The 15,470-nt window shown below is 45.6% G+C and overlaps 1 protein-coding gene across 2 annotated transcripts in view; it reads right to left on the reverse strand.

Moving 5' to 3' along the window:
• SPTBN1 (spectrin beta, non-erythrocytic 1) overlaps positions 1-15,470 on the reverse strand; it is a 113,722-nt gene that overhangs the window by 72,870 nt on the left and 25,382 nt on the right. For both annotated transcript variants that reach the window (XM_050972715.1, XM_030236304.2), the window contains exon 2: positions 7,337-7,536. In XM_050972715.1, coding sequence (XP_050828672.1) covers positions 7,337-7,484 — 148 coding nt within the window. In that variant the 5' untranslated portion in view covers positions 7,485-7,536. The remainder of the gene's footprint in view (positions 1-7,336; positions 7,537-15,470) is intronic.

Consider the following 15,470-nt stretch of genomic DNA (forward strand, 5'->3'; position numbering starts at 1 on the left):
GCAAACACTGTCACTTGATACCTCTCTGCCTTCAAGGCTTAATAAAGGAAGAAAACTTGAACAAGTCCTCAGACAGCATGCACATACAAAGTGGTTGGCAAAAAAAATAGTAGTGAGTACCTTGTTCACTAAAAGAGCTCAAAACTGTTAGGGAGAATGCTGGAAACTAAAGAAATGGAATTTAGAAGTGAATTTTCATCACCCTTTCTATGTGGCTGGTTCTCACCCTCATTCCTGTTCTTTTTGCCTCTTCCCCATCAAGGAAATTCGTCTCCAGGCAATCTGGGTTTATATCTCTCCAGGATATTACCTCAAGATAAGAATCAAAGCTCTGATCCGAGGGAATGATTTCATCCCTAATCTTTCCCCATTAGAAGAGCTCCAAGGTTAACAGAAATTAGCAAACATGTTTGAATCCTGCACTGAATTTCACTTTGCAGTGTGCTCTGTTAGACATTATTTATACTTCAGGGAGTGCTTTCAGGCAGTATCCCAGCAACAAATAGAAGGAAAAATGCAAGGCACATTGCAGATTTGGCTGAATAAATAACATAAATACAGAAACATTGCTAGTTAGATGCTAAAGACATGAGATGAGAACATTCTCTTCTGCATACGCATTTTTTGTGGAAAGACTTCTTTTGAATTACAGACTCATTACTAGGTTTTGAAATTCATCCATGGCTAAGCTCACCCCTGAGAGAAGTCATAACTTAAAAAAAAAATCTATATATTGCCAATATTGGCATGTAGTTTCTATAAAGAAGAAAACCTTTCCATTAAGATTATTCAGCAAATTATCTAAAAACAATCTCATTATCACAGTGAAGGTTCTCATGGTTTCTCTGTATTAAATATCCCTAAAACATTGACTCCAACAGCAAAGAACATTAGCAGCCTCCTCAGTCTTCAAGTTTCCCATGAAGGGCCACCTCTGGTCAGGTTCCCAGCTGGTGTAAGACAGCATGGCCTCAGAGAAGCCAGGGGAAAATCCAGTTTATACCAGGTAACTATCTGGCTGGGAGGTCTCCTCTAAATTGTCAACTTCAGCATATTATCCCAGGCTTAAGACAGTGCCTGGCTCAGCTCTCACTCACTCCATGGAGAGTGTCTCCCAGGGAGCATTTTTCCTTTCCCAGAGCAGCTGCTGCAGCCAGAACTCTTTACCCCCCCCTTCACAACTCCTGCCCTGCTGATGCTGAACACTGCCTCCCACTCAGCTCAGTGTTTTGGGGCAGCCAAAAGCACGTCTCCTGGTGCTCCTACTCTTCACTGATGCCATGGGGATGAATGGATGAGGAAAACTGGAGCAGAGAGGAGAGCAGCGTGCTGTGCTGCTCTGGGAATGAAGGCATAGCTCCCACCTAAGGAAGCTCACTCTGGAAGTCAGTGCAGTGCCACGGTATCGAAATGCAGAGGTATGACCATGCAGACTGACGTGCTGCAGGATTATCTCCATGTACAGCTCACGGGTAATATCCCAAAGGCAAACACACCTATGCACACAGAGCCAACACACCTGCATCAGCTTTCCATTGGCTTCCTCTGGGTACAGATGGCTTTTTATATTTAGGCTTAACTAGAGCACAGAATTCTCTTGTACCTTATTTTGTTAAATTACTGCATTGCTGCCCAAGCACAGAGTCCTCTGTGCATAAGGACTGGTGCATGCCTGGAGGTCTCCTCAAGGAACTATAGGAAGCAGATATGGACCTGTATTCCAGCCCAGGAGCTTAATGAACAGGAATTCCAGGATCCAGGGATCAATCAACGCAGGCTCATGCTGGCAAGATGCTGGGCTCTCCTGTATACGTGTCCAACTCAACAGTGCTTGGTCCTGAAAGGATTTCAGTGGAGACGTAAAATGACGGCAGCACTCAGACTTTCCGGAGTGGGGCTGCCAGAACTGTTCCTATCCTGCTCCGTCCCCAAAGAAACAATAATCCTCTTTTTCCAGCCCCAGCTCATCCTGCCCTGAACAATGCACGCCAGATTACAGTCATTCACCAGGATGCAACCACTGTCATGCACCACTCTGTTACTAAGTACTCATAAATGCTGTCCATGGAGCAGACAAGCACACGCAGTTCCAGACAATTCCTAAAGTACATTCAGCAGGACTTCTCAGCACCTTGGCTCTCCACTCAAGAGGCTACACAGGACCAGGGATCGAATCAACCTACCAAGAACCTGACTTACACCTCCTTGTAGTTTGCAGCATGACTTCGATTCTGAAGAGAGAGAGGGCAAGCCCCCAAACCATGCCCAACTGAAACCAAAGATCACGTTGTTACAGCAGCAAGATACAAATGACCTGTGTACCCAGCTACATTTTCAATCATCGAATACATTGTTTGCTTCTACTTACCAGTTATTTTATATTTCACAGAGATACTGGCTCTTCTTTTTGGGTCAGTCTACTGATAATCTTTAAAAATAAACCCACTAAGAACAAACTATTATTTATCATCTGGTTTTTGCTATCTGCTTTAGAAGCAGCTCTCCAAGGCAACTTTAAAAGCCAATGCATTAATGCACAGTGACAGATGGGCTGAGCTTTTCCTTGCTCTCTGATAAGAGCACAGTGTGCATCAGGAGTCCCAGCCAGCACCACAGGTGACATGTGGCAGTACAGCAGCCTCTCTGCTGCCCTGCTCCTTCCCTTTGTGCCTGCATGGCACACAACACACCAAATGACACTGCAGCTTCTAACAACTGCCCCTGCGCGTTCTGGGAAGATTAGAAACGACAGAAGAAATTGTTCCAGAAGTAAAATCCAGAAGGAAAGCATAGGGTGAGGTCAGCATTTGGAAAAGTTTTTGTTGAAATAATTCCATCAACTTTTATCTGAGCAAAACAAGATTTTTCAAAATAACTCCTTCCATGCTAATCTGAGTATGCCTGCATTATGTAGGCCTGTATGCCCTGTAGCTCCAAACAAACCCATGGGCTGACAACCAGCTCTGCCACACCAGTGCAGAGCAGATTTCCCTGCTCTAGGTCTTTTATGTCTGTTTAGTCTCAAGTGAATCCTTCACATGCCCTTTCAAGTTCATTTATGAGCATCACTATAATGCTGAGCTCTCCTTTCTTATCACTTGCTGCTATTAAAATTGGTGACTGATTTTCAAGTTCTGGATAGCTCCAGTGCAGGATACTTAGGAAACACCCTGCCAGAGCTTATTCTCAGTATGCTCTTTCAAAGCCAAGAACAAATCCAGTGTTTGTTCTCTTGAGCTCTAAACCATTGTACTTCGCCCTTTTTTATTGGATTGAGACCTGAAACTTCATTCTGTATGCTCAGAGTGAAACAGAAATTTTGCTTCAAGAGAGATGCTCGACAGCAGGGCCAGGCAGTTGTGTGATACCTGGAGAGTACTAGAGGCAGAATCTTCCTTTTCACTTCTTTGTGGGGTTGATCTGCTGACTTTTTGCAATGCAGCTGTGGGGGGAATGGCTCAATTATCAGGGTCACAAGGGGCTAATTAGCCCCATGTAATGTACCCAGAACTTTCCCACTGGAAGTTTTCTCTAATTTTTTTTAACCTTATGAAATGGCTATTCCACTATATTAAAAAGGAAAAAAAAAATTCAATATTGTAACTTCAGGAACAATTTCAATGCTTTTTTCCCTCTTGCTGCTGGGAGAATTTAAGGGACTGGCATGAATGACGAGCCTATTTTGGGTAACTAAGGAAAGCTGCACAAGAAATGCAGCCTCCTGACTTGCCCCATAAGGCTCATGGACACCAGGTTGTGCAACCCCAGTGAGTGCCCCGACCTACATATGGCCACTTGGGTGAAGCTGGAAAGGAAAGCACTCCTGCCCACACTAGGACTAGGAAAGTCCTCTTATTTCATAAACTTTGAAATTGGTTTTAACTTGTGGGCCAGAGAGTTGAGTCACAGACCTTCTGGTCACTTGGATGAACCCAGAGGATAAAAGGGCAAAATATAAATGAGCAGAAAAGCGAGTAACTGTAGCCAAGTTTAATATTGAATTAGCTAACTGAAGGAATGGAAAGTTTTGGAGGTGACAACTCTCACGCTACCGAAAACAGCACCTGAGCTGGCAAGCATGGCACACCTGAACCTCACAGCCCAAAGGCTGAGTGGGAAAAATTCTGCTGAACAACTGAACTGTTTCTTAAGATTTTTGCAAGAGCTTCATGCACCAAGGAGCTGCACAACAAATCCTGTTAGCTAATGATCCTAGACAGACGAAATCCAATCCTTGAGGATTTGTGAATGAAGAATCTTGCACAAACACGATATCTTTTTGGCTCCTAGAGTGCAGGTAGAATTACCTGGTCTTCCAGCAAGACCTTCCAAAGAACCAGAGAACAAGGACAGGTGAAAGATAATTTCCTACAGTGGGATACCTTACTTGGTGAAGAAAGGATCAGTTACCTTCTTCTCATATCAGTTGCAGAGTGAATTAGCTCAACACAAATGGCAACCAATCTGGTTGCATATCCCTCCAAATCTGGATTCTGATTGAAAGTTGAGTTCCCAGATGATTTCTTGGTTTTAAACCAAAGCAACCCTTGGCATTCTGGTTTTCATGGTACACAGACTGCTTTAATAACATCAATTATCAGCTGCTGTACTAACAACACTGGTTTGCTCCTATTATTATATCACACTTGCTTTACCTTCTGAAGTTTTCCTTCAGAACATTGTTCCAATCACAGATTATTCTGACCACCACCTCCTGCCTTTGTTGTTTAAATATTTCAACATCCTGATGGAATGTGGGACCATCAGGATTCTTCCTGGAGTGGAGTATCAGACTCTGGCTACAAACCTCACTTCTTATTTCCTCACTCTTTGCCTTACTTCACCTTAAAGGAAGTAAGTTTCACTTCAATTACAGTGAAGTAGAATGAACATGAGATGTAAGCTCTGCCAAAGAGGCACTTCACAGCTGGTGGAAGAGTGTGGAAAGAAGATGCCTGCACCCACAGAGAACACAGAGCCATTAGTCAGGCACTGTAACATGCCCACAGCTGTTCTACTTTGGAATACAGAAGCTTGCATCTGGGTGATGAAATTTAAGGAACCAGTGCCTGGTGTGTTCATTTGAAACCTTTCATATCAGGACAAGGGGATGATGATGATGCATGAGTGTTTAATGGACTGCAAGATGTTGAAAGTCTTCTGTTATATCTTGTCACTGACACACTGCAAGGGGACAGCCACGGGCACTCTTGAGATACAACCCACCCATGACCTCTGGAGACAGAAATGTTATTGCCAGAAGGATGCTCAGTCCTGCAGATGTGGGGAGGTGCTCATGCCCACAAAGAGCCAGCGCTCACCCAAGTCAAGCTGCATTGCTGGATTGACTGTTGTTCAGTGAATGCAGACCCCAAAGGCAGCACACAGCTGCTCCAGAGAGCAGTGAAGTTCACACAGAGGAAAGTGATGGTGACAGCCACTCAAACACAGGGGTTGAGAGCCCAGAAGCACCTCCTGACATCCCCCAGCTGACTGTGTGTGCACTGGGCTTTCACCCCATGGTCATTGTGCCCAGTCCTGTGACACACAGCTGAATCAGAGAGCACCTTTCCAGAAAGGGCCTGTCTCCACTGAAAGAGGACAATGACAGAGATTGTTGCCAGCCCAGCTCCAGGCTGCAGCTGTTAAAAACCTGCCAGTGCCTTTCTGGGGAGATGCAAGGGAAGATTACCCATCAAACAGCATATCTGAAAACATATGTTGAACAGTGCCAGGAGTAGCATAGCTCAGCCTTTAACCATAACCTTGGATTTGAAATACAAACCTCTCCTCACTCCTCTCTCCCTGCACCATGATTAAGCTTTCAAGCAGTGCTGCAGCAATGCAGGATGCTAAGCCAAGTTTTGGCAGCACACAGCATTCTCAGCACCAACCGTAGAGAATTACAGGTATGGAAATGTATCAAATTAAAATAACTATGAGTAATGCTTATTCAGAAGAAAAATAAATACACCATACTGTGGGGGAAAATGTTTAAATATCTGAATCGAATCTTCAGCAAAATTATTTGCTTTGCCATGGGTATGTATTTTAGGCTAGCTAAATAATTCAAGTACTTTCCTTACATTACTTCTCCTTGAAATGAGAGTTTCATGTTTATTATTCATTACTCAGGTGGGGAGCTCTGCTTGCTATAAAAGTAAGTGGAACAAGCAGCTGCAGTAAGGTGAGATCTGGGACCCAAACACAGCTCATGAGCTTGGTACTGAAAGCATTTCCCACCCAAGGAGCAGGATACAACCTACAACCACTCAAGTGGCAGGAGTAAAACAGTTTCTTCCTCAAACAAGAGTAAACTATTAAAATAAAGCAACCCAAGCTGAGATTCATTTTGTCTCTCACCACAGGTACCAGCAAGCTCCTTCTGACCCCACTCAGCACAGCCCTGCCCAGGGAAGGCATTTTCCCTATCATTCCAAATGCACACTGTGACGGGAACTGCTGTAATTAAAAGCAGCAAAATTTAACACACGTCCCCTCCCTGTGAGCAGTTCCATTAAGTCAATAGCATTACAATCCCCAGGAAGAGTTATGTGATCTGCTCTCTGCCCAGCTGCATGAACTACTACATTTCCCTGTTGCTGAGCTCCACACCTGATCCTGGCCTGTGCCTGACACGTAAAGGTGTTTGGCATCTGATGCATCTCCGTGGCCGGAGTGGGGAGCAGAAAGGGCACATGCACTCCGGACCCAGCCCCATTGGAATCACAAATGGAACAGGCGATACCTCTGTCTCAGTGCAGCTGATTTAATAAACCTGTCTCAACACCTTATGAAGTGTCAGGTTTTAAACCATTCCTGGAGCTCAGATTTCACCAGCAGAATGCTCAGCATTGTTTTGAGCTGTTTTCTGTGCCTGTCCCACACTGCCAAGCTATTTTGTTCAGAGGTCAGAAATGTGGGCATGCTACCATAAAAGTCAGGAAATCATTTACAGAATGCATAAAAATTGCTTTGCAGGGCAGTGACTCAGAGCTGAGAGGACATGACATAATCTCTTTGCTCTATAAACAAACATGGATAATGTATAGCCTTTAATATGCAATAATCAAATGCAATCTTGTTTCAAATGAGAAAAGATCCAATCCAGTTTCATTTCTCTGCTGATGACAGTGGAATTCAGCAGAAGACAGCAAGTATTTCAGAAAGAATGTATAGTCCCATCATTCATTACTGCATGACAACCACCTCCACCTACCACATTCCTGTTTCCAGGACTGGTGAGCTGTTTTGCACACTTCCAGATGGAGGTATTTTGAAGGACAGCTTTGTTACCCATCTTTTTCTTTTTCCTAACTCCCAAGTCAGTGCTTACCAGCCAGGGCCTTGATGCGGGAGCGCTCAAACAGCCGAGCAGAGCTGTTCTCATTGTCCCAGTCGTCCACATCCCAGCGGTTGTTGACGTCGCTGTACTGCTGTTGGATTTCAATGTTGTCGTAATCTGTCGCTACCGTCGTCGTCATCCTGAGTCTTCTCCTTAGCCTCTCCTCACCATCAGATTCTTCCTAAAACCCTCTGTCAAAGAAAAACACAGAAAAATAAGCGTTTAGATGGTGCACATATATTGGATGAAAGTCATAAAGGTCAAGCTCAGGAGTCTTGCTTTCAAAAATCAGTGACTTTTACTTGAGGACAAGCTCAAGAACAGGAGATACCAACCACTCCTTCAGAGAACAAATATTCTCAAAAATTAAGTGCTTTTTTTAAGCCAGAAGCTTTGCTGCAAACACACATCCAGGATGGAAATGTTAAGCTCCACAAATCAGAGCATGGATGGAATAGTGCAGCAAAACATTTCCACAAGTGTCATTTTCAAAAGCAGACCATTGGCTTTAGAGATCTGTGAGTGCTGGTTAAAGCATACGGAGCTGTGGATAACTCGGCCTCAAGCACAAAGATGATCTCCATACCTTTACAAAATGGTGCAAATAACTGATGGGAAAAAAATACAGATTCTCAAAAAGCCACATAAGCATTTGACAAGCAAAAGCCTTTTAACATGTGTCTGAAGAAATATTTCTCTCCCCACATGCAAATACTGACTTTGTGGCTGGTCCTGGCAATTTATTTATGAACCAATCCAGATAAAACCAACTAAATGATGCATTACTTTGAACTCTCCACAGGAACAACATGGCACCCACCAACGCAACCCTTGGGGTGAGGTTCTCCTCTTTCAGGGCGCTGTTTGCATATTTATTTTTTTTTTCTGACTAGGATTTCCATGTATTTATGGGTACTAGATATAAGAGGCAGACACCTCAGGAGGAGGAGGGAGGTTATACACAGCTGTGAGCCCAGCGGGAACAGCACTGAGCATCCCCTTCACCCTTCAGTGCTCAGCGAGACCCTGAGGAGCACCTCAGACACAGAAACTCACACTTCACCTTTGCAAAAGGCAATAATTACCAGAAATACAGTTAAATACAGGGGGAAGGGGGAGCTGGGGAGGGGCCGCCCTTCTACCTGGGCGGGGACGCGTGCTCCCCTCACGACGCCCCGCCTGGGGCTTCTCTTGTCTTTTCTCACTTTTATCTAGCTTTCTTATTTTAAAATAAAATTTAAAGAAAAAGAAAATGAGGGAAAAAAAAAAAAAAACGAGCCGCAGCCTGGAGGGCAGGCGGGGCCGGGGCCGCCCCTGAGGGTGAGGCCGAGCCCGCCCTCACGGCGGGGCCCCGCTGCCCCTCAGGCCCTGCCCGCCCGCCGCGCTGGCGCCACCTGCCGGCCGCGCCGCTCCCGGCACCCGCATGTCGCGACATCCGTCCGCCTCGCCCGCGACAGGCGGCGTGCCTGCCCTGCCTCACCAGCGCCGTTCGTTCCCCGTCCGGGCCCGGGACACCAGAGGCGGCTGGCTGGCCCCCGGCACCAGCAGGTCCGTCCCGAGCTTCCGCGCGGACAAATCCCAGTGTCTGGCGCAGGAGCGGGAGCGGAGCCGCGCTGGGGCGGCTGTTACATAAGGAGCTGTTAGCGAAGGCTGGGAGCGAGTGCTCAACCTTCCCGAAAGGTGGGAAGGAATCGCTTCAGTCATGGGAAGCTGCCAACAGAGCGAGGGAACGCTCTGGAGGAGAACTGGCTCTGGGGAAGGTCGTGGGGACGATGCTCCCGCGGCGCATCCCGCAGGAGCCGGGCATGGATCAGCCGCTCCGGCCGGATCCTGCCGCTGGGAACAAACAAAAGCATGGAGCAAAGACGGGGAAGGATTAAATCCCACTCGCCGCGTTTCTGCACAGCACTCACCAGCTGATCCTCACTGAGCATCAGGCCTAGACAAAAACCTCCCATTGATCCCTGTACACAGGCTGCAATCAGGGTTAATTCCAATTAAATCCACGGAGCAGCCAGGATATAAACAACGAGTGGGAACAGGCTGGTTGACAGCATTATTTTCCATCTTTTCTATATTCACCAGTGCTCAAGGAAGAGAAGATGTGCCACTGGAAAAGCTGCAGCTCCAATCATAAAAATCAGTGAACCCAAAATCGGGACGCAGTGACATGTAATTCAATATAGATGGAACAAGCCGTGGGATTTAATTTATTTCTATGTCACTGCTGTTTAGAAACACACACAACCTGATCCAGAATAAATTCAACTCTAACTTGTGTTTTATCACTTCTCCCATCCTGAGCATCGCACAAGCAAAATCTATCCCAGATAAAGCTAAATTGAGCATGAAATGGTCTGTTATCCCACACCTATAGGGCCAGAAAATCTCCATCCTTGTTCTGATTCTGCTGGTAAAAGCAGCACCTCGCTCCCTGACATCAGGCTCCCTTTTCTGGGATGCAGCTCCCCGCCCCAGGGACAGCAGAGCAGGAAAAAGCTGCAGGGATAAAAATAAGCACTTTGCAGCAAAGCAAGGTGAGGAGAACACAACGGAATCCTGATTCCAGAGACAGACCCAGCTACAGAGAGTGCAGCCACCGCCCTCAGCCTCTGCTGGAAAACAGCTTTTCTTGAGTCCTGCTGCAGCTCTGATCCAGCACAACCCACTGGTGCCTCTGGGAACCGGGAGGGAAGATAAACACGAGTCCTGGCCTGGCAGAAACCTGCAGGCTCCTGACTGCAGGGATGGAGGTCCTGCAGCACATCTTGTGTCTGCTTTAAGGGTGTCCCAATCTGACATGAACAACACCAGCAAGTGCCCAGGGAGCAACGGGAAAACAGTTTGGAATTTTCCTGGAGCCCTTAACGCAGCCGAGCTCACTGCTAATGACCTTGAATGTAATCCACCTGTGAAATCAGCCCTGCCACTGAAGCACCACGCTGAAAACCCTCTGTGTGTGTGTTGTGTGCAGCACTCACAGACATGTAACACACCTACAGTCACAGATTTAGTTTAAGCCTCTGCGTGAAGCACCCACCAAGAGAGATCACCACAGAGCACAGGGACAGAGGGAAGCCCGTTTTCCAGCAGGAACAACCTTTGTCACTTAAACATCCTGGCCTGGCTTTAAGCTGAGATACCCCCATAATAAAGGAATGACATTTTCTGCAGAGAGCCAGAGGGAACAGGAATTTCAGCTGCCGACATCCCGAGCAGCATCCTGCAGGCCACCCCACTCTCAGGGCTGGATAAACCCACTGGGAACAAGGCATTTCAGAAATGGCAGGCCACAGCTCCTTTACTGCTCACAATTCAGCCTCACTCTAGGGTGACATAGAGCACTTAAACCCAGAGAAAGCAGGCACTGGGGTTTCTCACTTAATCCACGCCCTTTTAAACCCATCTGCCAGTGCTGCACCTGGCTTGGAGATGTTAGCAGGCAATTCCAGGGATAAACAGGCACAGGGCTGAACTAATAAACAGCATGGAACTGCTCCAGGCCCTGAACCCACAGGCCCACCACGATGGGTCGAGAAAAATCTGTAAATTCCCGAACCTCTTCCTCATTGATAAAATATAACTCTGCTGCCTTCTGCCATGGGTACCGTGGTAGACGACCTCATGAGACAAAAGAGATCAAACCATTTCATTTCAAAACATTCCTTAAAACCTATTGCATAATCTGAGGGCGGAGAGAGGGGGGGCGGTTGGCATTGTCTTCAAAAAGAAGAAATGGCTTGAAGAAAAAAATCAGCTACCAGGAAGAGCATTTTCTCAGACAGTTTTCAAAGGCCACATCCAGGGGTCAGACCTTTTGTGTTTACTTTCATAAATAGACCAGATTTTGCTCTGTTTGTTTCTCAGATAATAGAAAACAAACAGTTTTATTCAGCCCATCTGAAGAATGAATTAATTTTAAAAAAATTCATTGGCTACTCTTAAATGCAATCATGTAATTCACTAAACAGCTATGACTATGATCCCTGAAATTCTGCCATAACCACACATCTGGAATTACTTCCTAATAGTTACATTTATCTTTAAAGCAAACATTGTTTTTTCAAGAGTTACTATTCTTCCAGGAAACATGCTAAGCTGTAGTTAGATTCATGTTACTCTAACTAAGGATTGTCAAGAGGTTTTTATGGGGCTGTGTTTGAAAAAAATATAGTTTGAACAGCAATCCCCAAATGGTCTCATGGTTTATGTAAATACTGTTCCCTGACTAACACACAGCCCAACCTATTGCAGCTTTCCTGGCACTAAAGATAAATTGTAAATTCATCTCTAACTCCCACTGATTGTGTGACAGGATTGCAAAGGGGACACAGGCACTCCCATCTCCAGGTCACCAGAGCACACGGGTCTGGTGACAAGCAGCACACAACCACTGTGACAAAGAGAATGGTGTCCTGATCCCACAGATCAGATATATACCTCCAAGAAGCCAAAATTACACACTGCCTCCTTTCTGGTAGCCCTCTGAAACCAAGGCTGGATGAGCACAGAAAGCAATTCCATTACCCTCTTTGCAGGATACTTTCCCTCCCAGTCAGTCCTTCCTCTCTATGCCTCAGATCATCTCACCAGTCCAGCTGTTCACTTTAGTGCAATAATTATTACTAAAAAGAGGGAAATTTAGATAATATGTAACCAAACTTTGCATTTATTCTGAGCAACATTCAGCTCCCTCCTAACCACCAGCACAACCGACATTTAGTAATTTTTAAAATGTCATTTTAAGACAATATTTAAACTGGAGAATGGAAGTTCCTCTGAACTCTTAGGGACCACCCACATCTTGTCACCCCAACAGGGTGAGATTCTCACCCTAAGCTTCCACACAGGGAAGTGGCCTGGTCAGAGTCAATAGGGGCACCTTGGGAGAGGCTCAGGGCTGGATGTCAAACGAGCATACACATCAAACAACCCCACAGGTCAAACTATGCAAGTATTTACAAAAGACTGTGTAGAAACTCAAGAGTTGTACAGAACCCTCGGACTGAGAAATTCAATTCCAAGCATAAAGCTTAGAAAGACTGGAAGATGCATGTCCCAGTTCCAGCCATTTTTCAGCCTGAAGCCCAAGGAGGGGTTTCCAGGCTCTCTCCCTGCTCAGCCCCTGTGTTGCTGAACTGCAGCACATTTCCAGGGACAGGAGTTCCCTTGTCCTGAAGGGGCAGCACACTCACTTATGTTCTGCCTTTTTGTTTCAGCTGCTGAACCAATCCCAAAATAATAAAGGCAGTAACTCAACAAGGCTGTAACTCCCTTGACCTATAATATCCCCTCTCCCCCTCTCCCAGTCCCATCTTTCCTTCCACAAACAGAACCGTACTGTTTCTGCATTTTCCAGCCCAAGAGTGCTGCGTGTCTTTGTCTTTGCTTCCCTTCACCACTTTGTGGTGCTGACTCCTCTGGCTGTCCATGCTCCAGGACGTGGAGCCCAACAGCCCAAAGCACCCTGAAAGGTCACAGAAAAGGGGGGACAGGCTGTGCTACCAAATGCCACAATCAGCCCGTGGGGCACTTCAGGAATGCACAAACAAGGCAAGACTGAAGCCTCTTTATTCCCAATACAGGCTGGAAAAGCATGTGAAGGTCACTAAAATCAGGCAGCCCGTCCTTCACGAGGGAGGTCTGCTTCCCACATCTCAGATAACCCATCACTCCAAAGACCAGGCAGTTGAGAGTGGATTCCAGGCTCTTGTTTTCCTTCTGAGGTCCCCAGGATATCATGCTCTAGCTGGGAGATGGGTACATAATTAAATAAGCACTGAAACAGCTTCAGAAAGTGTTTGTGCTGCTGCCTGAAAACAGACATAGCCTCCCTGAACTGGAGCCCCCAGTGCTGTCAGCAGGGGTGACCAGGGCACACCAGCCCACATGCCCCACACGGGACAAGGATTCCAACAACCAAGGGCACCAAGGGCACAGAGAAACTCAAAATGACTGAAAATAGGTTATTTAAAAACACAAACCTCTATTTCAAACCTTTCAGTTCCAGCACAGACCATTAAAACCTCTGGTCTGATACTCTCTACACTTGGAGCAAGGAAGTTTCAGTTTTTCATCCATCACCCAGAAGACCTGGACTCCAACATTTTATCCTGGAGACTCCAGAATATGCATCCCTACTGAAAGGGGAAGTCTACTGGGATCCAGAAGGGCCTGGAGTGACACAGAGTAGGAACATCCACGAGGGCTGTGAGAATAAAACTCCATATACTGGGCCCAGCTCAAAGAACGCTCAAAGATCTAAACTCCTTGTTTAGTTTTTAAGCAAAACACAGAGTACTCGACCTCTTTCATCATGTGTTTGTGTTTTTCCCTAAGCAAGCACTGCTGGGCAAGGTAGTATTAAAGCAGTAAGAGCTTGGTTCAGCTCCAATAAGGACATCATGAGGTAGCCCATGGCTGCTCCAATGAGATCCTTCAATTAAATACAGCTTCACTCCAACTCACAAACCACCTCTGTATCCAACACAGCCAAAAGAAATGTAACTCAGGACCCAGAAAATCTGATGAACCATCACCTGGGTATCTTCTAAACCCACCATCCTGTTTTCTGCTTCTAAGTAAGTCAGTAAAGAAATTCCCATAAATTTAAATTCATGCAGCTCTTGGTCATTTGCTTTTAAGAAACACTTTCATCATCCTCTTAGTCTTTCCTGTGTCAGTGAAAGAAAGACCCTGAAATTATTAGGATATCTGGGAATGTCCCACCATTCATATGGCTCAGCTGGAAAAAACCTGGGGGAGCAGCTCAGCACAGCAGTTTCTCTCTCCACCTCCATTCCTGCATTATTTAGAACTTCTACATTCCAATTATTAGATTTCCCACCCATTTTCAGAAAGTGCTGCATTTTTGAGTAGGGTAACCCATCCAGAAGATGCCTTTTCCAGAGCCTAGGCCAAGGGTGGATGGAAGAAAATTCCAGAGTTCATGAGTTTCAATTTAATCTGCTCTTCAGACTTTGCAGACTCGTTCTGGTGCAAACGCAGCTGGTCACTTTGAAAAGTAAGGAATGAGCAGCAAACCAGGGATTATGTTCTCCTCAGGACTGGAATAGCATCCTGAATGTTGTGAGGGCTTTACAAGACAGCCAATATGTGCTGGTGCACCTGTGTGCTCTGATCTGTGGGGTCAGCAGCTGGCATGCCACTCCTTTTTCTGGGGAATATGACTGACAGCAGGCCAAGAGCCCTTCAGCTCATACAACCCATGCACTTATTTTACTATGAATTCTTAAACAGGAAATTTTGACTACAGAATTACCTGAACTATTTTATAAATAAAAGAAAGTAATAGCAAAAACATTCTGATGGTGGTAAATTAAATATAAAGTGATTAAAAATCTGAGTAGGATTAACAATGCATTGTCTGTATACACCACAAAGGGTGCTCTGGGTTGAACCCATATTAAATCCACAAGGGGAAATGAACTGGAGGGGGAATCAAAAAGACTCCAGGTCAGCTAAATGTGTTCTGGAAGTACAGGAAGGACTTTTCTGACGTAGGCTCTCACTGAAGATAACCTTTATTTTGATCCACCCCTGAGCTTCAGCACATCTCAGCCATTTCACACGGAGGAGACCAGGACCTTGTTTCAGCAAACCACCTTGTAATGCTGTTAGAAGCCTCTGCATTTCACCCTTTGCCATCCTGATCACTGAGCAAGGCAAAGATCCACCTTCCAAACACCTCTAAGAAGTACTTGTGGCTGGATTGGTAGAGGACACCAGGGACAACTTGTCTAGCAGGAGGGAAAACTAATATATTTCACTACTTATCAACACATTTCCAAAGATGCTACTCAAAAAATTCCTTCCACAGGCACTGAGCATTTAAAGGACAATATTTAGTATCACCCTGTTCTAGAAGCTATCTGTGGGCTGACCTTCACCAAAAGAATGTGAAAATACAGAGCAATTGTCTACAGTGGTATTTACCTTTTTCTCCAGCAGAGCACAACAAAAAAGTCTTTTTTAGTATTTTTCATGCACTCATGCAGAGCAGAGTTCCAATAAAAACCAGGTGCCCTCAGAAAGGAGATCCCCATTTTCTGGTCTTCACTCTCTCATGACCCAGCTTATGAGAAATAGAGCTCTGAGCTCTGGG

This window comes from Serinus canaria, chromosome 3, assembly GCF_022539315.1.
Source record: "Serinus canaria isolate serCan28SL12 chromosome 3, serCan2020, whole genome shotgun sequence".
Classification (NCBI taxonomy): Eukaryota; Metazoa; Chordata; class Aves; order Passeriformes; family Fringillidae; genus Serinus; species Serinus canaria.